Here is a 26,132-nt window from a genome sequence, read left to right on the forward strand (position 1 = left end):
ATGTCTGTTGACTTATAGTGACCCTTTATCAATTTCATAGAGCAGTGGTTCCACGACCTTGTTCCTCCAGATGTTTTGGACTTCTGGAGGACCAACTGGCTGGAGCATCTGGGATGTCCAAAACACCTGGAGCATCAGTGTTTAAGAATCACTATAATAAAATTTTCTTAGGCAAGGAATATTCAGAGATGGTTTAGCCAATTCCTTCCTCTGAAATATAGCCTACAGCACCTGTGGTTTGTTGGGAGTCTCTCATCTAAGTTTTCACCAACCTTGCTTAGCTTCCAAAATGAGACAAGACCTGGAGTTGTTAGTATATTTAAGCAGGACATCTGAAATTCAAAGAATAAAATGAACACCTAGAACCATAAGCATGCCCAGTGGGGTTTTTGCTATAGCTTCTTCATCTCCTGCTGCTTTCTGGGAGCATTGCGATCTGCAGGACCTGAACATTAGGCTTTGATGACCAGTCCTAGCTCTGCCACAGAGTACCTTTGTACAAGTGCAAAACACCTTTTGTTTTTCACTGAGTAGCTGCAAAAGAACCGGCTTTCCATTAAGCAGACAGAGAGAGGCCCCTTCCACACAGCTGTATAAAATCCACATTGAAATAGATTATAGTGCAGTGTGGACTCAGATAACCCAGTTCAAAGCAGACATTGTGGATTATCTGTCTTGATATTCTGTGTTATATGGCTGTGTGGAAGGCCCCTGAGGCCCCTTCTACACTCCCATATAAAACCCAGGATGCTGGGAGTTGGGAAATAAGGGGTTGGGGGGAAAATGTGTGTACCACACAACACACCTTGTGCTCCCTAAGGTTGGATCCAAACTGCCCATATAATGCGGTTTGAAACTACTTTATATGGTCAGTGTAGACTCATATAATGCAGTTTAACTGCACTGAACTGCATTATATGGGTTTACCCTGACTATATCGTGTAGTTTAGATCCAGATTAAATTAATCTGATGTCTTATTTGAGTAGACAACAGTATTCTATCACCAGAGTGGAAGAAAGTTTCCGCTACCAGTCCAATTAACTTTTGTATCTGGAAAGGGATGACATTTTGTACTTCCTCTCAAGTAACAAAATATCTTGAGCCAGTTCCAAGCTTTGTTCGGCTTTCACATTTCTAGAATTAGGCCTTCTGCTTAGAGACTATGCAACTTACAGGTAATTTAAAGCCCTATCATAATTTGACTTAGAAAGAGAGGATCTGGTGTGAAGTCAGAACAGTATTGAACCGTCTGGATACATTACATCTTAGAGAAGATGTGAAAGCAAGAGATTGGCTTTAGCTAATTAGTCAAACTGCTTTTTTCAGGCTGGAAAGAATGAGGCCAATGCCACAGTATTTACCTAGAGCTCTCTCCTCTTGTTTGTAGGTTACCTACACCCCCTCCACCCACAAGAACTGTCAGAATAGGTAGAAAAACAAAAATCTTTAATTTTCAGACATTTCACAGAAGGATCACACACTCCCTCTGGCACCCCATTTCAACATAAATATTAAAGAAGTAGGAGAGAGAGAAAATAATAATTTAATAGAAAAACAAGTTTTGGCTGTATAGCAGGGTTGAAAAACAACCAGTGTCCAGAAGCAAGAGATTCCAGTTATGACATTTGGTGGAGGAGGAGAAAGGGACAAGCTCAAGATGGAACAAATTGGAAGAAAAAAATCACTTAGTGATTGCCTCTACCTTGAGATGGATTATAAAAACACACATACAGTTGAGGTAAGGCATACACCACACCTTGCCTCAAAGTATAGCTATTCTTTAAGGGGATCTCCAGAAATAGTGCTGCTATGGGGCAAGGTGAGGTGGCTGCCATTTGGGACCCAATCAAAGGTGGCCCAGGGAGGATAGAGTTGATCCATAGGGCATAATCCACTGGAGAACATCTCACACAAGCCTCACTGAAATCAAATGGAATAGTGCAAGTATTGCTCTTGTGCATTTCCCATTATCTTTAGTCAGGCTTACATAGCTGAATTTCCTGATGGATCATGCCTCAGGCAAACTAACAACCATGGAAGTCTAATATAGATTCACATCCCTTCAGCGCCAAAATGTTTTGGATCAGCACTATGGTTCACGTGCGTGCATATTTCTAAGTCTTAACATGCTTATTGTTAGAATAGATGGTTGCTGTTAGATTTGGGGATTTTGAATACAGGCTATATATGATTCAGTCTGCAAGTCAATGTGTAAATATTATTGCCTTCAAAACATACCAATAAGATTTTCAATTCCATTTTTTAAAAGTGCCCTGTAAAAGAATAGTGAGTTATCTTTGTTCTTTTACACATTTTGGGCAATGATTCCCACATTTTTACCATTGTTCATGTTGAGTGGCTATGTGGAGAGTTTTCAGCCAAAACATATTGCAAAGCCACAAATTCTTTGCCCCTGCTTCAAAACCCAAAAGCTGGAATCCAAAAAGCTGAAAAACCGAAAAGCTGGAATCCAAAAGTGAGCTTAATTTTCTCTCTCAGAGGAATAATTCTATCCCATCCTCCATGAAGTGACGTTTATTAAAAAAAAAAACCCTATTGGTAACAAAAAACAAACAAACAAAAAATCAGAAAGGATGGTGCTGGCCACAAAGTTTTGAGCACCAACTATCCAAAAGGAAGAGGCTGTGGCAGGAGGTTCCTTGGCATCAGCGAAAACTTTCTGAACTTGACCGTAAAAAGAAGCGTTTAGTTGGCGGATAGCTCTGCCCTGAGCAGTTGGAGAAAGAGTTTCTTGGAGAGAGTGAGGTAACCGAACACAACATTGGAGAGCTTGAACAAGAAGTCATATTGTCCGTCTGCCCATGGTGATGGCTTCTGTGTCTTGTCTCTTCTCGAGGAGAATGGTACCGGTATGCGGGACTTGCAGGGCCACAAGAGGCAGAGCCCCTCTGTTCTTGGGGTTCCAAGGACTCCGTGCAATTGGAAAATTGGGAGCTGGTGAAGGCAGAAAAGTCTACACTTGAGGAGGCCATGAGGCCACAAGTTGGCATGGAAGCGGAGGTGTGAGACAAAGGCAGTCTGCTGATAGGAGGTGTGGAGGGAGAGCTGTGAATGCAGTTGTGGGGACAGGTTGAGGCAGTGAGGTTGGAAGACTGAGCAGCCAGCTGACTCTGAAGGAGGCTCATCAGATGTTGCAGCTCCCGACTGAGTTGGGAAACCTCCCGGTTCAGGTTGCTGATCTAGAAGAATAGAGGGAGAATCAGAAAAAGCAAGCAATGCCAGTATGTGGCCAGGAAAGTAGCTTAGTTACCTCTTTCAAAGGTGTATTTTCATGACATGTTTACACTCTTTCTCCCCCACTCCCCCCTATATATATTGCATAATAAAGCAGAAGGAAGGGCCATTGCAAGTACCAGGTGGGCAGGAAGGCTGTGGTGGTGGAAAGTGCTGCCAAAGTTGGGGTCTTACTAAGAATGAGGAACATAGAGGTGATAGTGGGTGGTAGTGGGGAGAAGAAATAGAAAAGGAGAAGGCTGGCTGGCTTTGTTGCTATGAAATTGTCACCAAGCCATGCTAATTTTAAACCTTGACACCCTGAGTCAGAAACGCCAACTCCGGGGATGCACACAGAAATCTTCCCCCTCATTCCTCCCTCTGTCAGGGGAAGGACAACTCCCCCTTCCCTCCCACATACATACAGAAAGGAAACCAGGCACTAGCAGAAAGCGGTGCATTTGGACAGAGAATATGATTTTGATTTTTGAGGCCCTATATCTTTCTTATATATTCAGAAATGAGGGTCGGCAAGGAAGGGTCTCAAACTAAGGGACAAAATCTTGGAAAGGCTTAATTTTCATTGCATTCAGATTATAAGGCCATTTCCTCAACTACCTGGTTTATGAAGGGGTTTTTTTTGTAGCTACTTAATATGGTAAGAGAAATGGACTATGCTCAAAGGAACTTGTTCCTAGGAGTGTATCCAAATTGCAGAAATGCATCACTTTAACTTCAGTAGTTATAACTGTGTAGTGCAGATACATACCAGGAGGATATTTTGCATTTTAATTCAACAACTTAGCATTATATTTTCCAGGTCTTGTTTCTCTGGCATTGAAAAACAAGATGGAAGAAGGACTCAGTTATAGTGAGACCTTCCAAAAAGTAAACCTTGCTGCATCCCACCTCTTCATTGAGCCTCCTGATGTTCTCCTTTACCTCGTCAGTGTCTGAGTTGAACACAGGGCTGGTTTCTTCAGTTCCTGTGAGAAAAATCCAAGAGAAGCCAGAAGGAGAGATGAAAGGATAGGAAAAAGAGTCACAAATTGTCTTCTGACAGTAGGTTCATGTGAGAAAGGGAGCTTTTCCACCAGAATGAACCCCTGAAACATGGACTGCTGGACTGCATTTGTTGAATACATAAAACTAGGAACAGCTACAATCCACTTTTCATTTCAGCACTTTTATCAGGTAAAATGCAGATGAGGGCCATAGCACTTCATATTTAAAAACCAAAATCGTCTTTATATGGAGATGGAAATTTTACAGGGAAAGTTTCTAGGATTAGAATAATAGAATCATAGAATCAAAGAGTTGGAAGAGACCTCACCGGCCATCCAGTCCAACCCCCTGCCAAGAAACAGGAATATTGCATTTAAATCACCCCTGACAGATGGCCATCCAGCCTCTGTTTAAAAGCTTCCAAAGAAGGAGCCTCCACCACACTCTGGGGCAGAGAGTTCCACTGCTGAATGGCTCTCACATTCAGGAAGTTAAGCTTACATTTAATATACCAGTTTCTTATCCATAGGGCATACAAAACAGAAGGGGAATTAGAGGAACCCTCAGCTCTGTGAGCTATATGTAGTCAGAGAAAGAAACGTCCAGACACAGGTCCAATGCTACACCAATAAAACAATGGAATTCAACAACCTAAGTATAAATTATGAAATCAAGGTCCATCTGCACACGTTATCATTCTAATGCCTTCTTAAATGTCAAGATGGTAAATCAAAAGGAAGTTGTATAGTGTTTACAGGTGTGAACCATTCCTACTGTTTCATAATCCCTATTTCTTTCTGGTAGGAAAGTCTGTCAAGGTTACCTGGCACAGGAGGCTCTTGTACTGAGTTCTGGACAGGCTGATACATATTGAAAGTAAAGGTTTGTGTCTCTGATGCTCTACTATCATCTTCAATTCCATCTACGACTCTATAGAAAGTAGGAGACAAGTCAACTTTAGTAAGGAGTCAAAAGGTAGAAGGACAGAAGTCAAATAATGGCTCTTTGGTTCAAATATCTATTTATCCATTAAGCCTAACTTACTTCATGGAAGCGGGGTGGGGGACGGGGACGGGACAACTAAGTACATCACCTTGAACTCACTGGAAGAAAGGCAGGGGGGAAATTTAACAAAGAAAAAAAGACAAAGGTGTCACTCAACTGGACCTGAACTGTGCTGAAATTCATGATCAGCCTCAATGGTTCTGTGAACATAGACTTTGTTTCATCCCTGCGTTTAAAACTACAATCATTAATTTCCCAACACTAGTAACACAAATGATAATTGTTTTCCTGTGGAATCTTTGAAATGCAGGTACACATCATTAAAAGGCCCACAGTCATGCCCCTCAATAAAAGTCTTAAAAACAGATGTTCATGTTGAGCCACATCAACAAACTACAGAATTTCTAACACTCTTCACCTCTAGTGTGAGCAGATCTTTTGTAAACATGTTAGTTCATCCACACTACAAAATGATAGTAGTTTGACATGACTTTAACTGTCGTAGCTCCATCCTACTGAATTCTGCTATTTTTAGTTTATCATGATACCAGACAGAGAAAAGTAAGTCTCTCTTCGTAAACAGAATATTAGTTGGGTTGTACCTCTGAGGATGCTTGCCATAGATGCAGGCAAAATGTGAGGAGAGAATGTCTCTAGAACATGGTCATTTAGCCTGAAAAAACCTACAACAACCCATTGATTCCGGCCATGAAAGCCTTCGACAATATATAGTTAATCTACACTGTGAACTATAGCAGTTTGACACCACTATAACTTCTACAACTCCATCCTGGAGCCCCCGGTGGTGCAGTGGGTTAAAGCTCTGTGCCAGCAGGACTGAAGACTGACAGGTCACAGGTTCGAATCCGTGGAGAGGCGGATGAGCTCCCTCTATCAGCTCCAGCTCCTCATGTGGGGACATGAGAGAAGCCTCCCACAAGGATGATAAAAACATCAAAATCATCCGGGCGTCCCCTGGGCAACGTGCTTGCAGAGGGCCAATTCTCTTACAACAGGAGCGACTTGCAGTTTCTCAGGTCACTCCTGACACGACAAAAATCAAAAACAAAACTCCATCCTATGGGATTTGTCATTTATTGTGTCATCAGATGTTTCTGATAGAGAAAGGTAAATATCTCACAAAGCTACAAATCTCAGAATGCCAGAATAGCACTGAATTAGGGCATTTAATGTGCTGCCAAAGTACTATAATTTTTCAGTGTTGACATAACTTTAGTTACCCATTCAAGACCAAGCCAAAACAAAATACTTTGGGTAGAATCAGGTTAGTGACATTAGCAAGGAACCCGATCCAACCACTCTGTCATAAGAAATGGGAGGGAGAAAGGCAACCAGATAATGCTCTTATACCGCTTCCTCTCTTTGTTGCCAACTGCAATGGAGTCACCTCTCCCACAGCAGTGATCCGTTGGGATCAGTATCTGCCAGAGGAAGTCATGGAGCTATGAATAGGGAGCTATTATGCACCATGTGCACAATCCTAGGATTTTAGCCTTTTCATTTCAACAGGGGAGAATTCATTCTACTTCTGGATACTGTGAAAACTGCAGCTCAATCTAGGGAGATCCAAGAATAAGGATGGCAAATGATGTCATTGTCCTTCCTAATAAACTGTTCCACCCTATAAACCCTGCATTGCTCTATCCCTGTTCCTACCTGGGGCTGAGGTCTGGGGGTCCACAATTCATGAGAGAAGGAATGAGGAGTTTGCCAGGTTTCCGCGCATAGGTGATCTCACTGTCAGAGAATCGTTCCTCTCGGCGAAACCGTGGAGAAGGACTATGGCCTCGGCTGCAGCGAGCTGGAGACCGACAAGTTAACCGCAGGGCTGAGAACTGTCGCAGATCATCTCCTAGGAGGCTGCTGATGGAGCCCTTCCTCACGGGGCTGTTGAGGTTGGGCAAGAGGAGTTTGCGGTGGGCAATGGAGGCAGGAGAGGATTGGAAGATGTCTTCAGTGTCCTCAATGAATTCCTGGATGGATGGCAGGGGCTTCTCGGGGGCAGCACCACTTTCAGAATGAGGCTGGCCATAAGATAAAAAAAAAGGATTTCAATAGTGAGGTGAGGAAGGATTTTTCTTAAATCACCTTTTAATAACTTCATGCTATACATGTGGCCTTGTGAGCATCACAAATATTAAGGGTATATATTTGTCATGAAAACAACCATTACAAAATATTTCATATGTACACTTCCAATCTGTTGAAGCCTTCCTGTGACAATATGGATGGCACAATTCTAAAATGTAAGAACTGCTGGATCAAGGTTTGTTGGCAAGGTTATTCTCCCATTCTAAATATTTCAAGAACTAAGAGTGAGCCATGCAATCAAGGTAATCAAGGTAACCGCTGTGAGTTGCCTTCGGGCTGAGAACAGCGGTATATAAGTAAGGTAAATAAATAAATAAATAAATAAATATTTTCATAGTCATGGCTGAATATCTGGAATAAAGTGTCCTTCGTGATACTTAGAAAATTAGAGTTCAGATGCAGCAGTCATGAACCAAGACACAGGCTGCAATTTTATACACATTTGCAATAGATCAGAATTAAAACTGAGCATTTTAGTTTCAAACATCTGTCAAATTTAACTTTCAGATTTTGACTTTGGATGAATCATGTCATAAATCTTCTAAAAGTATTCTTTAAAGTTATGCACTTTTGAGTATCATTAAATAGGAAGGTTACAGTGCAATCTTTTATATGCTTACTCAGAAAGGAACTCCGCTGAGTTCAATGGGAGTCGCCCTCACTAAGTGGATATATGATTGCAACGTTAGACTCATGCTTAATGGTCCTCATACTAAAATCCATGTGACTTCAAAGCATTTAATTATCTCTTTGAAATAATGGCTCTGAATATTAACTATTGCTTGGGGAAAAAATTAGATTGCTTTAAATGTAAAGGTCAGGATGGTAACGATGAACCTACCAATTCAATACTTCTAACACACTTATTGTCCCCTAGTTATTTGCTGCCCTGTGTAGACACAACTTATACAAACCTTAGCAGTATTGGCTCTAGGTTTTGGGAGGCTCTTGCATAAAGTTGATTCAATGAGCCTCTCCTCTCTGTCATCCTTTCTCTTTTTCTTCTCTCCAATGCTCTCCTGCCTCTAGGCATGCATGACTGGGCAAAGAAGCAACAAAATGGCCAGTGGCTCCATTTCCCCATTCTTTTGTCATTGCTGCATGCTCAAAGGCAATGTATGCAAATGATAGCAAAAAAAAAAAAAAAAAATAAAAAAAAATTGAAAGCATTCAGACCAAGTCAGTAGAACCTGTGAATTTCGGAGCGTGCCCAATGCTTCCTGTCCCTGAGGACAACCCTACAATATGCAGCACACTCCAAGAAACATAATAGACTAGGCACCAGTTCCTTGTACCATCAAGGATCCTGGTTTGAGAAGGAAAATACAGGCAGTGAAAATCAGAGCAACCCCAGAACCAGGTACCACTCCCTGGTGGCATACATTTTCAGGCTCATTATTGGGAGAGGGTTTTTGCTTTACTCCTTTTTGTCATCATGTTACCAATTTCCTATAGCCTTTCCCAAGTTACATGACCATCCTTGTTGTCCAACTAGTTGACAACCCCCTGCGACTGCAGGAAATTCACAAAGCCCTATCAGCAGCTCCCAAGCACTTCTTGAAGGCCATCTGTGCAGTCAAGAATGTTTTGCTTTTAGCAAACTCTTGGCTAATTATTGGAGAGGGTTTTTGCTTTACTCCTTTTTGTCATCGGGTTACTGCTTTCCTACAGCCTTTCCCAAATTACATGTCCATCCTTGTTGTCCAACTAGTTGACAACCCCCTGCGGCTGCAGGAAATTCACAGAGCCCTATCAGCAGCTCCCAAGCACTTCTTGAAGGCCATCTGTGCAGTCAATAATGTTTTGCTTTTAGCAAACTCAAGGGCTTCTGGTTAATTTTCAGCCAAATATTGTATAGAAATCCCAAATGTTGCCAAGCAAAAAACCTTGTGGAGAGGGGGTTATGAAATTAGGAGTAGACAACTGAGGGTTTTTCCCAGTTGTTAAGGGTAATTTTCAGAGACATAATATTGGCTTCTGGTCTGCTGGAGTTTTCCTCCCCATTGTTGTATGCCTTCAGATCACTCCTGACTTTCAGCAACCCTGACACAGGGTTTTCTTGGAAAGGTTTGATCAGAAGGGCATTGGCTTTGACTCTGCCCTCCTCTGATGCTGTAAAAGCATGTCTTTCTTAAAATCACAGGTGGGTTTCAATGGCAAAACAGAGATTCAAACCCATGTCTCCAGAGCTGCAGTCCAGTGCTCAAACACTACACCAAGCAGGTTGACCTGCTGCAACTTCTCCTTTCCTAAATCAATAATATCTATAACTGCAATTGTTGTGTGAGTGAAATATTTAGGTTAATATAATTCTAATTAGGAGATTATGCTTGGAAATCCCCTCCCCCTCCCATCAATTTGCCATTAAGTCAGGAAATCTTCCACCATCTTTGTCCTTCTGTTCCCCAAAGAGAAAATTCAAGCTACCTGGGATAAACGTGGGGACCTGGATAATCGGAGAAGTCCCTGGAAAGGAAAACAACAATACAAAAGAGTTAATTTTTGAATCTAAAGGCTGACTTTGGTTGTTAGATGACAATTTAGCTGGAATTTAAGAGAAAATACCTGACATACATTTTTTCCTATAGTTCTGTCATCACAAAACCTCTACTGTCTACTCTACTAGAAAGCTATCTATGGCCCCATCAACACTGCCAAATAAAATCCATATTATCTGTTTTGAACTAGATTATGTGGCTGTGTAAACTAATATAATCCAGTTCAAAGCAGATAATCTGGATTTTATATGGCTGTGTAGATGGGGCCTAAGAAACCATGACGGCTACCATCTTGCCTGAACTATGAAATATGAGGTTTTCCCCTCCAGCAGAACCAAGGCAGGATATCCTCCTCTAGGAACAGCTGGAAAGTAGAGGTTTTGAACAAAGGGTTTTAGAAATAGGACCTTATCACAATATTTCTTGTACCAGAAATACAACCTGTCAGGGAAATGAATTTTTAGCACGCGATCTTACTGTGTCTCTGCTTACTTCAGCATCACGTCAAGCTTCTATAGTGATATCATCACTGTCACCTCAATTGAGGTCGGGTGACACAATGGGTTTTCATTGTGTTATATAAACTGGTTGCCTCAGGAATGGAATCTTATAGCCTGAACAACTCTTGGCCTATTGATCCTTGCTTGATCCCAAAGGCAGGCGCAAGACATTTTGTCGCATGATGGCCTGGACAAGATGGAAAGAGGCACCATTCCATGGTCATAAACTGGGTGGACTGACAGTTGGATATGGCTTCAATACTGATGGTGGAAAAAAGCCTTCTATCATACTGCAGGGTAACAAATAAAAGAAGAGGGGCTGGAAACACTGCCTGAAGCATAAAGATGCCCCTTTGCACTTTCTGCCTGAGGCTATTGCCTCAGATTGCCTAATAATAAACCTGGTGTTGCTAGATTCCTTCCTTCCCAGCTTTGACAAACAGTAGCTAAGAGATTACATCAAGCGGTTTCATGTCCTTCCTGCATCCAGAAGATATCATGCCCCAGAGGGACCGAATTGCTTATGTGTTTGGAAGGAAGGAAGGGGAGGAGGCAATTCTGATGATGAAGTATACCTGATTTCAGTTCAAAAGTGGGAAGACGACAGGTTTTGGAAGGAATGCAAAAATCTAGCAGTAATTCCCAAACTCTAGGTTTCTACATCTTTTTGGATTTCATATTAATATTGTGCTATGATAATAATAATATATTGTATTTACTTTTTACTTGTAAGCCGCTCTGAGCCCCCTTTGGGGTGAGAAGGGCAGCATATAAATGTCGTAAATAAATAAATAAATAATAAATACTACTACTACTAATAATACAATATTATAATTATATATTTTATATTACATGTAATATTACTAATAATATTACAATATAATGGTATAGTACAATACAGTAATATATAATACTGATAATGTACTATGCTAATACTAGAATATATCGTATGTATATATATCTTGTAAGCCGCTCTGAATCCCCTTTGGAGTGAGAAGGGTGGCATATAAATGTCGTAAATAACTAGGATGCAGGTTCTGATAGACTGTCTCAAAAATAATGTGGCAGAAAAAAAGCTGAGTTTGAACGCACATGGAGTAAGAAAGCCCCTTTGCGATATGTTCCTTTTCCCCACTGTTTTATTCTCTTTGTGTTTATTGTAAAGTTACGTAGATACCCTTAATGCTCTTTAAAATCTTGGGTTTCTGCACACAAAATATTTTCTATTAAAACAAGGGCTAAAGGGGCTAAAATGCAAAAAAGATTTTTTTAAACTCCACCCCAAACTCTCATACTGTTGCCAACACCCCCCCCCCCAAAAGCATTTTGAAATCATTTGTTTGTTCTTGCTTACAAAAACAACATCAAAAAAGAGAAGATATACATCTCAATATTCAATAATGGAAGATAGATTTCTAGTACCACAGTGTCAGCCCTGTCTTCTCCAAGTACATTCATCCTACCTGAGATGAATGTCTGACAGGCCCGTGAAATGTTGATAGCCTCTTCTTTGAAAATTGACATGTTCTGTCCATATTCTCACCTATGTCTTAGCAAAGTCTTTTCTGAAAACTTCTAAATTTATTTATAGATCTTTTTATATTAAAATTATACATATATAAATATATAGATACAGCAGGTTGTTGTAGGTTTTTTCGGGCTATATGGCCATGGTCTAGAGGCATTCTGGCCATGGCCATATAGCCTGAAAAAACCTACAACAACCCAGTGATTCTGGCTATGAAAGCCTTTGACAATATATATACAGCCTTGATATGTTCAGGAGAGAACCGGGGACAATACTGTTTGGACTAGAGTTACCAAAATCCCCAGCCAGTATGACCAGTAGCCATGTTTGTAGGTGTGTGTTGGGAGTTGTAGTCCAAAAAGTTACTTTTCCAAGCTCTTGCAGGAGCTGAAAATGCACCCCACAATCACAGCAGACAAACCTAGGGACGAACAATTTTCCATGTGCTACATCAAAGAGTTAAGAAGGGAAAGGAGAGAACAAAGTTCAGGATTGCTTTTGACACTGAGTGGATCGTTGTGATGCCAGGTGGGAGCAGCAAGACACATTGAGGGAGGTGATGGAGTGAGGGAAGTAGGGTTGGGTTGGGTTGGGACACAAGACCTTTCACCTCTAGGTCACTGGCTTGAATGTAGCCCAGGCCGGTAGCGCCCAAAGCATGTTACCATCCGACGGCTGTTGGAGAGCTTACGGGTACCTGGCTGCTCACGGTCTTGGTCCTAGTGGACAAAAACCACCATCACAATCAGCAGGGGTTTGGGCAAGTCCTGGCCAAGGGGAAAACTGTAAACAGAGGAGGAGGACATGGGATGAAGGAGAAATGGGGCAGGAAGGGAATGATCCAGATGATGTTCTAGGTCTTTTGTTTAGTAAAGGCTAGAAGGCTCAGGAGGAACAGGTGGGCAGCTGCAACTACTGCCCCAGCATTTGCTGCCAGGGGCAGTTTCCCACTCTGTCCTATAGAAGCGCCAACCATCCCAAACTCAGAAAGAATATCTCTAGCCCAATATAGTATGTGTGAATGAGTGAGTAAGTGAGGCCGGATCCAAACAGGCCCTTGTCCCAGAAGCATCCATGTTAAAAAAAGTGGATATTTATGGGGGCCTGTCCATACCCAGCCCAGAAATCATGTGCTTTCTGGGGTGGGTTCTCCACATGTTCTCTCGGTACTAGCCTGAGAGAATATGTGGAGGTCCTCTCCCCAAGCCCAGATCTCTTAGAAAATGAAGAAAAACTTACATTGTCCCCATTTGAAGCCCCGGCAGGCTCTCCTGGTGCGTAGAAATAACACGGCAGGAGAGCTAGGGGTGGGGGGAGAGTGATTTTCCTCCCTCCTCCCTCCCCTGCTCTTCTGGAGCATCATTTCCATGCGCCAGGAGAGCCTGCCGGGGCTTCAAATGGAGACTACATAAGTTTTTCTTAGGTTTCTAAGGGATCTAGGGGCTTGGGGGGAGAGGGGCAGGTATTCCCACAGTTTACCAGGCTTATTTAGCCCAGTAAACAGTGGGAATGGTGTCTGGACTGTAGTACGTTTATTCCAAGAAGGTGCGGAATAAATGTACTATCAAATTAATTTGCTAAAAACCGGGGTTTTCCTGGTTTGTAGCGAATTCATGCGGGACTGTCCAGAATGTTGTCAGGACAGCCCCTCCTTTATTGTGCGAGTTCCCACAATAAAGGCCCTGTCTGGATGGGCCCCAAGTGAAATTGAGAGGTATTTTCCCCATCTGGAGCCAGCAGACCCTCTACCACCAGTGGTTCACAAGAACTAAAATATGGTCCGCGGCCTCATCATTCCTACACCATTGCAACAAGAGTGACTGGTACTGCAAATCTCTCCTATAGTGCCATGGCTCATTAAATATGGTTTTCTGTGGGCAAACAGATGGTGACTACTGGCTGGTATATGTTCTGTATCATAAACTAAAGCTGATCTGGTCTCTCCAATGCAATTTTCTGAATCAGCACCCCAAATAACCAAACTGAATCTAAAGTTGAGCAAAAACTGATTTGTAACTCTTATGGTACTAATGTTGGAGAGTGGTCTCTGGTCAAACAAAGATTGGGAACCACTGCTCTCCACAGAAGGTGGCTATGTACCAAAGAAGATAGGGTTCGAGAACTTTTGACAGTTGTGTAAGTAGAATATTGCAGGCGGGCAAATCCACAACCCACATCTACTAAAATCTCCTCTTGTACATAACTGTTAAAAGTGTGGGAGCCCATATTGCTTTTTAATGTGACCACTCTTATTTATCAGCAGGTGCAGCACAGAACTCCTTTGTTATTACTGCCTTCCTATTTTTTTTAAAAAAAAACTCTTGTATTTACTGCATGTTCTTTCACTGTAAGCAGCCTTGAAAGGCTTGTTGTCATCCAGAAAAATGGGATGCAAATATTTTAAATAAATAACATTGCCTGATTCATGTGGTGAGCCGCTCTATGGCAACCATTTCCCAGGTGCTGATCATTTGCTGGGTGGAGCAGTTAAATAATCAACCAACAAAAGATACTACACATTAGGCTTATTTTGCTGTAGTTTGAGAGATCTGGGCCTATTAAGATTTTAATATTATAAATTGTCATCGCATTTTAGATTACATCGTCCCCACTTTCAGCATGACTGCTTCACAGACTTCTTGTGTGGATAAAGCAGAAAGGAAGAAAGCAATGTATATGAAATGGACCTCATTAGAGAAAAAGTGAGATATAAATGTTATCAAATAAATAATGGGGATTGTGCACTCCTATTTTCCTGCTCGATCTTTGGTGCAAGTTCCTCAAAATGCACCCCAAGTCGCTCAATGGTTGGGGTGCATTTTCTCCATGATTTAAGATCCTCTTGGGTCATTTTATGCTTAGAACAAGACTTTTTAATAGCCTTTTAAAAAAGCTTATCCTGGGCATAAAGTTTTTATGGCGAATAATCAAGACTAAGTAAATTGTTCTTTAGGACTACAGCTCTCCCACCTGTTAGGAAGAACTTCAAGAAGTTATGTTGGACTGTTGAATATGTTGCTTCAGAGCATGGCCCAGTTGCCTTTTCTGGAGGGTTTTAACAGTGGCTGGATTGCTGTCTATTGGAGGTGCTTTGATTGTGTGTTTTTGCATGGCAGAATTAGCTTGGACTAGATGGCCTTTGTGGTGTTTTCCAACCCTATGATTCAATGAAATACACTGATTATAGAATTTGAGGAGCTGTAATTTATTTAAAAAGGACCCTCCCTGGCTCTTGCTGTCCAGGAAAAGGGGAACATTGCAGCTCACTACAGATGCTTCTCAGTCCTCAGTATGTAATTGTGAAAAAAGGATCCAGAAACAACAGAAGTGTGAATTCTGTTCCAACTGCAGGAGATACTGCAATGGAAAGTCTAAAATAGCTTGATTCAGATTGATTTCAGGGACGTGTACTTTGGGCTCTATACTTTGAATATATTTACATATATATGCTTCCATTATTTTGCAGAATGGAATGTTCTTCTCTTAACTGCCTGCAAAAGAGCTGTTCAGGCTCCAGAAGACCCATTCCTAGACTGCAAGAAAATTCTGCTCTTCCCATATATCGCTTTTGAAATGACACATTTATCCACATACTTTCAAACCATTCCTTGTTGCTTTAATTGGCTGGAATTTGACCTTTAAAAAACAAGACAGTGTGCATATTGAATTTTACATTTAAAATCAATTTATGTGCTTATGTTGAATTATGGAATCTGATGGCCTACAAAACCAAAGTCAACTGACTAGTTAATGATTAGCCAAAATATTCTGTGACCAACTGAAGAGGAGTCCAAACACCCTTCTCCTTCCCATCATAAGACTCAACTATTTAGAAAGTCTTGCTGTCCCTTTCTAACACCAATTCCTGCCCAATTTATCTTCTGTACTATGAATCTGCCTTGGTAGGTTGCTTTACCCTACGGATTGTCCAGGCTATTCTGAGCCAATCTGTAACCATTATTATTATTATTATTATTAGATGCACTTATTAACCGCCATTCTCAGCCCAGAAGGCTTTTGAATTACAACTCCAAGAATCTCCTAAACAGCATGGTCATTCTGGGAACTGTAGTCCAATCAGTATGCACCCAATCATAATACTAGCCCATAAAAAGTGCTCTGATTACCTGTGTTTTCATTCCTTTCTGTGTTTGGAGTAACAGATTGTCAGGGCTGCCTAAATTTGTCACACTCACTTTTTCAGATTTGCTGAAAGATTCACCCCACCCCAGATTTTGTAGCCTTCTTATCTCTGAAAGCAATTCACTTAACAAAGAAAATATGTTTTGGCATAGGAGAAGGTGTTATATAATGCCTGCCCCTGTCCAAGAAACTTCAAAAACCTGGAAGATGTGATTCATTAGTGGCAACCTTAGGGCAAAAAGGAATGAGCAGGCAAAAATGATGGGAAGAGAAGCTTCTGTCGTACTCGTTCAAAACAATTGTCTGTCTCCATCTGCAGGTGCCTTTACCTTCCTTGCAACTTGAGAAATGGATTGCAGAGAAAGGGCAATGCTCTCTTTCACTGCTCAAAGAGGGACATAAGAAGCAATGGTAAAAGGGATGCTGATGCAGTCACACAGGACAAGGAACATGGATGTTGATGGTTTGGAACTGGGAGTAGTAAGCTTCAAAGAAGATGTGAAAGATTCCTGGGGAAGTCAAGTGGCCAGTCTTGGGAGGGACTGGCCTTTTGAGAAACAATGACTAGAAATACAGGGAAACAGAGGGGAAGAGATAAGAGGACATCTGTGTCATCAGCAGCATGCCACATTCACCTACCTCAATCTCACTGCCTTCGCGTAGGTTGAAGGTGAGGTCCTGGTGAATATCCGCCATGAATTTGGCTGAATATTCAGGGTATAGTTCCAACACCTCAAAGAGCCCACGCAAACTGATGTATTGGAGGTCACAGTAGGTGAGTGCCTTGACATCTGCGTTGGTCTTGATTACTTGGTCTTTGCTGGGCAGATCAGCACCAATGAGATCCCCTTTGCCTATAAAACAATCAAGTTTCAGGATTGGGATTAGACTACAGAGTACTTCAGCCACACACCCCAACTTCCTAGAGCTCAAAATGTATGAGTCACAAAGTGTATAGGGAAATAGTAGAGAACTTGCTCATCCTAAGAGTTGACCTAATCTAGGACAGTAGGATTGGGGCCTTGTGACAATACTGTGTAGGATCACTGCCAATAATGTGTGGAGCAAGTCCCCAAAGTGTGGGATTCTGATGCTGTTGGGTTTTGCTTCCTTCTGACCTTGAGTACTTACCCAGAATAGCCAGCACGATGTTGTCCTTGAGGACTTCAAGGGAGCCTGAGCAGACAAAGTAATGTGCTTGCAAGGCGTCCCCCTGCCGAAGCAAGTACTCTCCAGGGGCGCAGAAGGAGGTCTTGATGTGCAAAGATAAGGCGCGCAGACAGCCCCGGCTAGCACTCTCAAACAGTGGCAGTTGCAAAATGTCCTTGTTTAGGTGCATGGCGATGTCAGCACGTAGTTCATCTGGAAAGTCACGCAGGAGCTACAAGGAAAAGAAGGGAGTGAGGCATTTTGCATGGGGGTTGCGTGCCATTTGAATCTGTCACTGGTTCTCAACCTACTGAGTGTTTTCCATATAAAAACTCTATTGTATTTCCCTCCATGTAAAGTTGTTCCAGAATTTAGGAGCTTAAGATTCAGGCGAAAGAGTCTGAGAAACGTAGCTCACATGGATCAGGGGGTTGTGGGTTGTTAGAAGAGAAAAATAAAACTTAACAATCTTGCACTACAAGATTGAGAATGCTTCCAAACTGTATCAAAATGTCACAGCTCAAAGAACAACATGTTCTCAAGGACCTAGGACAGGGCTCAATTGGGAACCCTTGTACCTCGTCCATTCACCACTTCCCTGTCATCTGAGGGCACCTTTTCTTTTGGACCAGACCTTTTTTATAATCTTTTAATTGACCCTGGAATTGAGTGGTGCAAGTCCCCTAGTAGGGCCATTGCTGAGACCCGATCCTTGCACTGTAGCATTCAGCCAGCCCCATTTTTCCCTTCTCCTTTCACTAGCCTTAGTTCAGCCCATTCCAAATAGTCCAGGTCCCTTATTGAAATATTTGCCCCTGGCAGCTTACTTTGCATGAAGAAGAGAGCGGAACTGGTTTTAAATTGATTTTAATGTATATGTTGTTTAACAGTTTATGCCTATGTTTTGTATTATTTTGCATATACCACTCCAAGTCCCCTAGGGGAGATAGGGCGGTATATACATAAAGTTTATTATTATTATTATTATTATTATTATTATTATTATTAACCCTGTGAGATGGCAAGGTCATTTTGCTGCCTGAAGTAACATACAAAATAGTGCCCTCAGCCTCATTTTGTCCATAGACACACCAACTGGAGGTGGAATCTAACTGTGTGGCAGCTATAGCTCTGTTGATGGTTCATTTTTAAAATTGCCTTTCCCTATGGCATCTCTATCTATGAAACACCTCTAAAAACCTTTTCATCAAACATCCTGCTGAGCTTTCTAACTCAGGATTCCAGCTTCCTTGACTGGTTCTACTGTAATGTCTTTTTCTGCTTTTCCCCATTTTTCCCATGCATTAATGGTTTGAGTCTTGGAGTATGACTTTAGAGACCAGGATTTGAATTCCTGCTCAGTCATCAAAATAAACTGGGTGACCCTGGGAAAGCCAGACATTCTCAGCCTTATAAAACCCTGTGATAGGTTTGTTTTTTTATTAGCATAAGTCTAAAATGACTTGAAGGTATGCAATAACATTTAACTGTTGGAACAGACAGTTCCTCCTTACCCCCTTCCAAAAGAAATTAATGGAGCGAGTTCTCCTTCTCTCAATACCTCATTGGCATCAATGCCATTGTTGACGGACCATGTAGTCTGAAAGTACTCCAGCATACGTTGTTTGAGCTGCTGGGGCAGGCGATGGACGCGGATGAAATCCTTAAGATCCTTCATGCGGGTATGATAGAGGGACCGTCGGGAATACATGCGCTGGATGATGGCTGTTACATTTCCAAAAACCACAGCATGCATCAAAGCTAGGGCAGGGAGAAAAAAAGAACATAAGAAGAGCTCCATGGGATCAGACCATAATTCAGTAGCCACCTGCCTTCAGGTAACCCAGAGAAAGGAGCTGAAAACTATATCTCCTCCCCTGTTGTTTCTCTAAAGATGTAATGACTTCAGGTAGACTGCATGTGAACGTAGATTTCTTTAGCGTATATTGGCTAAAAACAGGAACTGATCTATTTTCCTGAATGCATGTCCCTACCCCACAAGTGACCTAGAACATTGCAATAAATTTAGAAGAAAATTCTAAAATTAGAAAATCATTTAAAAGGTTCCCTGCTCCCTCCCCCCCTCTCTCTACACACACACACACACACACACACACACCATACTCACAGACATTCTTTCTCACTCTTTTAGGGCTTCCCATGAGCCTTTCCCATTTGGGATTAGACTCAGAATAATTTCCTCTCCATTTTTTACCAGTTGCATTTATATGTCACCTTTCCTTGAATGAACTCAAGGCAATGCATGTGGCTCTTTGCTCCTCCCCACAACATCTTGCAAGGTAGGCCGGATTGAGAGAGAGCAACTGTCTCCCAAGAAGTTTTGTTGCTAAATGGAGTTTGGTACACATATCTTCTAAATATTTACATGCATTGAGGACCAGTGTGATGTCATGGTTTGAATGGTGGGCTACAACTCTGGAAACTAAGGTTCAAATCCCTGCTCAACCAGGAAACCCACAGGGTGACTTTGGACAAGCCACACTTTCTCACCAGAAGAGGAAGGCAATAGCAAACCTTCTCTGAACAAATCTTGACCAGAAAACCTTAGGGTTGCCATAGCTTAGAAATGACTTGAAGGCATAAAATAACAAAAGATTATCAGCACAATGATTGTGTAGAATAATGTGCTCCTCATACAGTTCCTAGTTTCTTGAACTCTTATGCTATCATTAAAATACCAGGAGCCCCCAGTGGTGCAGTGGGTTAAACCCCTGTGCCGGCAGGACTGAAGACTGACAGGTCACAGGTTCAAATCCAGGGATAGCGCGGATGAGCTCCCTCTATCAGCTCCAGCTCCTCATGTGGGAACATGAGAGAAGCCTCCCACAAGGATGGTAAAACACAAAAACATCTGGGCATCCCTTGGGCAATGTCCTTGCAGACGGCCAATTCTCTCACACCAGAAGCGACTTGTAGATTCTCAAGTCACTCCTGACACAACAAAAAAAATTAAAACACAGAGCTAAGAATCTCAGAAGACCCCTCTCTGTTTTTTATTTGGAGTCTATAAGGCAGAGATAATCAAATCAGACCATTTTTCTCAATTCCATCTGTTATGATTATTTCTGTAATAAAGATCTGTGTCTTCTTTCAGCTCTCCATACAGTACAGGGATGGACAACTGTGGCCTTCCAGATGTTTATGACTGCAGCTTTATTGACTCCTTGCTGTGGATTATACTGACTATGACAAATGTTTTGTTTTGGATTGCAGCTCCCAGAATCTCATAGTCAACATGCAGATCATACTGATTAAGGCTCACGTCCAAAAAACTTTAATTCAAATTCTGGCAGAGGATAATGGATACAGCAGTCAAAGAACACCTAGAACATTGCAAGTTAGTTGTCCACTCCAGTTTAGCTGCATCCAGATTTGGAATCCAGACTTGTGGTTTCAAAACAAAAACAAAAAAAAAAGGTTCTGTCTTATAAAGAGACCAGAATCCAGGATGCTTATTTGCAAAGTAAAGAAAGCCAATCCTGATTTGTTTAGCAGTCACTTCAGTAGGAAGAGAAGCAAATAGTCTTCCGATACAAACACATGATCTGTTTGCAATAAGACACAATTCTTTCAAATTCGGCTTTATTGTTTCAGTCAAGGAGAATGATATGACCAAAGCTTTATAATGAGTTTGGGACAAAAATAACTTCTGGTCTTTCTGATCCAAGCAAAAGAAAAGGTTTTTTAAAAAATGCACCGTGAAAATTCCAGTCATCAGACTGGGAAAAGCAGAGGAAAATTACTTTTTGGATTACAAATTGTAGAATTCTTCTGTCAGCAGGGGAATTCCAGGAACTATAATCAAAACTAGCCTTTCATACCTCTGCAGAGGTTCTTCCATCATATTCCTCCTTGCACTTTGTTCAATTAATAGCAAAAAAACAAAACAAAACAATTGAACGCCAAGCTGAAATTCTAAACCAGACATCCTGGTAAAATATTTTTACAGGTTCTTGTTTTGCTTAATATATTCTGTTCTGCTTGTGATTAGGTATAGAAAAATTATAGTGAAGAGATCAGAAGGCCTACCCATGGCCACTACCTGCTGCATTCAGTTTGGGGTCAAAACATTCATTATTAACTCCATCTTTGCACATTTAAGAAGCACAATATTATATTCTTTCCCAAAATGAAAGCTGGGATTCTCTGGGTGCCTGATTCTTGGAGACGCAAGTGTCAAATATCATGCATTTTATGGTGAACTGTGAATGATGTACTCACCGCCAATGAGCATGGTACAGATGGAGAAGATTTTTTCTGCGTCCGTATTGGCACAGACGTTGCCGAAGCCGACGCTGGTTAAACTACTGAGGGTGAAGTATAGTGACGCGATGTAGGCGCTACGGATAGATGGTCCACCCACAGAAGTGTTGAGGTACGGGGCCTCGATCCGCTTGCCCAGTTCATGGAGCCAACCTGACAGTCACAGTGAAGTGGGAATCAGATCTCAAGAGGAGCCATGTCATGTTATCACATTAAGGCGTTCAAGGACCCAAAGGCTGAGGAAAACTTGAAAGGGTGCAGAGATTCATATCAGAGAGTGTCTCTCTGAGGGTTTGATACAGATTCCCATGAGAGGGAAATTCCAGAAGCCAAAACTGCACTGATTTGTTTACTTCAAACTTTTATCCAACTTGATGCCCTCCAAATGTGTTATCTCAACATGTTGATTCTTACATGTCTCATAGTTCTTTTGGTGAAACATTATGGGTGCTGGAGTACAACACAAATGAGGAGGACAGCTGGAAAGGCTGGTTTTTTTTTTATCTCTATGGCTTACTCTTCAGAATGTTCTCAGTCAAGAAGGCAATGGACCAGAGCCGAAAAGTTACTTTTTGGATTGTAATGCTCAGGTTCTCTACAGCAATTTTTCCAAGCTCTGAATACCACATCTAAGATGCAGTCAAAGACAACACTTTTGCCTAATATGCCACTTAAGAAATGAAGTCTGTGCCCTTTTCATTCCTACAGTCTTCTTCCAGAGAAGGCAAGGTCTGAAACTTCATTCTGATTGCAACTTTGAAATGGATCCGGAGTTCTCCGGGTTTTAGTCCGAACTTAAAGAAACTGCACAAGGTGCTAAACACTACCCCCCATATAGGTTCAGGACTTTTGGATCATTTGACCCATACCATTCAAATAGGTTCAGGGTTTTGGATAGGTATGTTCAAGTACAGACCATAACCTAGAGTAGATTCCTGCAGACATGGAATTCTGCTACTGCTGCTACTACTGAAGCTTGCATTCTATAAGGTCTGATTCAGACACCAACAACTGGCAATCTACATGGTTTTGATTCTTCTAAACAGTTGCCATCCTTGGATGCAGTTTGGAATTAGACAGGGATAGACTCCTCTGGATAATCTGCCTGTGTATGTAGTGCTGCAATTCACAGACAAGACGGAGGCAGTTCCAGGGGATTTTTCTATCTCCTTTTCAATTTGCATAACAAATAAACATACCAGAAAGTCAAATATTGGCTCAACAACCAGTCTTTGCCCTTCCCACTATACTTCAGGTGCACCAATTTACCTGTTTTGATTTATTTAATTAAGCAAAATCTCTATTGGCTTGTCTGTTCATGAATGTACAGTAGACTCCCAGTAAACCAGCACCCATTGGAATTGGTAGCTGCCAGATAAATGTAGTTTCTGGTTGCTTGAGAGTTAGTATTAAAAAGAGGCTGAAGTAATGCCATACCCCGTACTATATCATACTATAAACACTGTATTAACTTGATGTCAGTATTGAAATACAGCAATTAAAAGCAAATAAAGACAAACGTAACTTGATGTAACACAGTTTTACTGTCTTTTAAAAACTAATTTTATTGTATTATAAAAATTGTTTTATTTTGTTTCTTAATTAAAGTATTATTTCTTCACTTTTTGCCAGTTACTTGAGAGTCCCATTGCTTGAATTACAGTTAAATGAGAGTTTATTCTATTTGTAAAAGTCTCAAGCTCCCAGAATAGCAAAAGCAAACAAAATGCAAAAGGGTTCTAACAAGCAGTACTTTGATGTCACTTCTGGTTGCCCAAAACAGCAGCTGAGATGACACACTAGGTCTCTCCAGAATAGACCACTATGGTCAGATTAGCTAAAAATCAGGTAATGTGGTTCTCTGGTCTCTAGAACATGCAGAGATCAGAGTCCTAAAAGTAATTTTCCAGGCTCTCTTTCTGAACCAGCCCTGGCTGGCCTTAAAAAGTTTGCATTTGACTTCATTCTCCCAGTCCTGTTCAAACCCCTACCCAGCTCTACCCAGAATGCATAGTAAGCTGGACCATAAATTCCAAAGAAGCTATATCTGATCACACATAGTGCCCTTGCACGAGATTTCTGTGACAAGCACCTCCAGACCATGCTCAAAGCTCACCGATGTCCCAGGTCACTGGATCATTGCTTTCCTGACGGCCGATGACATACCAGATGCAGGCCATCCAGTGGGCCAACAAAGCAAACATGGACATGAGTAACGTCAGGACCATAGCACTGTACTGAGAATAACGGTCTAGCTTTTGGAGCAGGCGGAGCAAGCGCAGGAGACGTACTGTCTTCAGCAGGTGCACAAGATACGTCTAAGAGTGGGAGATAGAGAGAAAAAGAGAAAGAAAGGATCAATCTGTTGTATTGTTTAGAGAGTGCGATACAACAGTTAGAACTGGGTGCCACCATCACTGAAGCAGAGAGCAACTGATTCTGGGGGACAGCAGAATTAACCGGTTATTCTATGCTTTTGGACAACAGAGTTGTGTTTGCCATTTACAGTGTCTGTTGGTGTCTTCGCCAGCATGGTAACTCTTTTGTGGGTATTACTGAACTCTCATACCAAGAAGGAGTGGGTATTAAGGGCCACTGGGCATGTGGCTAAAGTAATTTTCAAGCACATCTTGGTATCAGACATGCTCTGCAGGCCTTGGCAACAGGTTTGCCTGTGATAATGATTCAGTGGGTACATTGTGAACTGGGTTGACCGTTCCGGCAGCCATGTCCCCAAGAAGAGTTCTAAATGCCATCATGTGCATCAAACCATATCAACAAAATAGTTTCAGGATATTTGTGTCCACCAGGAATGTTTTCCAAACATAGTTTTTTAGTTGCTGTTTAGTTTATTAAGTTTAATTAGATTGTGTTATATTATCAAATGTGTTTATATTGACATAATTGTCTGTATAGTTTCTATCCAGCAAATGAATGTTTGCCTTACATGTTGGAAACCGCCCTGAGTCCCTTTGGGGAGATAGGGCAGTATACAAATAATGTATTATTATTATTATTATTATTATTATTATTATTATTATTATATTATGAGTAAGTCTTTATTTCCTTTTGATAGAGAAGGCCATCTTCTGAGTCTACTACTCCCCCTCCCTGATACACTCTATCGGTTTGAGAGGAGAATGGAGTTTGACAAGAATTAATTAAGAAGTGAGGTATTGACTTCTAGCAACCATCCCAATTTAGTCTGTATGCCATCTAGGAAAAGCAACAGGTATCTACCAGCTCAGGAACAATTTCAGAGGTCTCAAAGACTTGATGCTGATGGCACCATTGTATCCTTTATCTAGTTGCTTAACAAGACTCCCTGGGACACAGAAATGAAAGTGCATCCATTGGCAGGAAGAGGTAAACACAGGACAAGAGATTTGCGGGTGGAGAAGGAGTCTCAAGCTAGGTCAACAGAGTGTAGATCTGATCCTGTTAGAACTGAAATAAAATTTTGAGCCAATCTGAAATTCAGTGAAGGTCAGCATGGGACTTGAATCTGGAATGGTAAGTCATACAACTTGTGGTTTAAAACATTTTGAGAACATCTCCTGGCTCCCAAGAAACACTGCTAAATCTTGAAAGCTGCACCACCCCCATTAAAAGGTGATACATACACACACATGTTAGTAACTCTACAAAATAGACCAGTTTTGTGATGGCATTCTTGCATGGTGTTTGACATCTCTGAGAACCCACTCCTGATCAAAAGATGGAAACAAAGACACACATTTGTGCGTATTCCATATACAAATAGCAAGTTAATTACTCAGTGTCATCGAATGACATCATCCATGAAGAGGGGGAAGGAATAAGAGTGCTTAGGGGAACCCTAAACTTTGCAGAAATAAAAAATAAGAAAAAAGGGGGTAAGAATAAATCAGAATAGCCCTGTAAGGACAGAGTGTGTTCAGCAGACACATTGACACTGGCTGATAGTTTTGGGGCAGGGGAGCAGAATGGAGTTGTTGAAACAAAACACTTGCACATCCTAAATAAAACAGTGAAACAAATCACCATATTGCAAAATGTTGTTACATGTCTCACTTATATAAACTCTGTTTTTTTCACATCAAGAAACCCGTCTTGATTCTGATGGCAGGTTATGCACCGCATGTGTTTTTGTGTGCACATGTGCTAATCTGTAGTGAAAGCACATCTGGCTCTTGTTCAGCTGTTTGATCACTGAGAAGTGGGAAGGACTGGAGTATGAAGAATGGCTAATATTGTCTCAGATGCACATCTGAGACATTTTCTGTAAGAAGTATGTCCCAGATCGCCCAAAGTCAAAACAGTCCAAAATAAAAGAGTGCCCTTTACAAAAGACAGCTTTCAGATAAAAGGACCTGTATTCCCGGTGAACAGAAACAATAGGCACTGGTGCTTTCTTTGTCTTTCTGGAGTTCAGAACCAAGCTGGAAAGCCGTTTTTCTCAGTGGTTTATCTCACTGTTTTATTCAGCTGTTTTGTCTCAACAATGGAGATTTCTTTTAAAGCCATTGCTTTTCCCCACCCCATTGCTACTGTCAAAGAAACATGATTGCAAATGACCCTTACACTGAGTTATTTATGTCTCTGTGTTATAAAGCAAAATCCACCGAAGATCTTGTTTTGTGGCAGTTGCAAAGCTTAATTCTAGTCAAAGCTTAAGTTCAGTTCCAGAACCA

At 41.4% G+C, this 26,132-nt stretch overlaps 1 protein-coding gene across 3 annotated transcripts in view; it reads right to left on the reverse strand.

Moving 5' to 3' along the window:
* Positions 1-1,430: 1,430 nt before the first annotated feature.
* Positions 1,431-26,132, reverse strand: part of KCNH4 (potassium voltage-gated channel subfamily H member 4) — an 86,676-nt gene continuing 61,974 nt past the window's right edge. Inside the window, exons 7-16 of one of the 3 annotated variants that reach the window (XM_060780955.2) lie at positions 23,576-23,777; positions 21,418-21,612; positions 18,737-18,936; positions 17,158-17,407; positions 16,666-16,880; positions 9,785-9,823; positions 6,923-7,290; positions 5,064-5,170; positions 4,145-4,221; positions 1,431-3,201 (exon numbers count right to left, since the gene is read on the reverse strand). In XM_060780955.2, the coding sequence (XP_060636938.2) occupies positions 2,668-3,201; positions 4,145-4,221; positions 5,064-5,170; positions 6,923-7,290; positions 9,785-9,823; positions 16,666-16,880; positions 17,158-17,407; positions 18,737-18,936; positions 21,418-21,612; positions 23,576-23,777 (2,187 nt within the window). In that variant the 3' untranslated portion in view covers positions 1,431-2,667. Of the gene's footprint in view, positions 3,202-4,144; positions 4,222-5,063; positions 5,171-6,922; positions 7,291-9,784; positions 9,824-12,493; positions 12,603-16,665; positions 16,881-17,157; positions 17,408-18,736; positions 18,937-21,417; positions 21,613-23,575; positions 23,778-26,132 lie in introns of those variants that run through there. The other 2 variants (XM_060780958.2, XM_060780957.2) reach the window with 2 other exon arrangements.

The sequence above is a fragment of the Anolis sagrei genome, chromosome 6 (genome assembly GCF_037176765.1).
Source record: "Anolis sagrei isolate rAnoSag1 chromosome 6, rAnoSag1.mat, whole genome shotgun sequence".
NCBI classification, from domain to species: Eukaryota; Metazoa; Chordata; class Lepidosauria; order Squamata; family Dactyloidae; genus Anolis; species Anolis sagrei.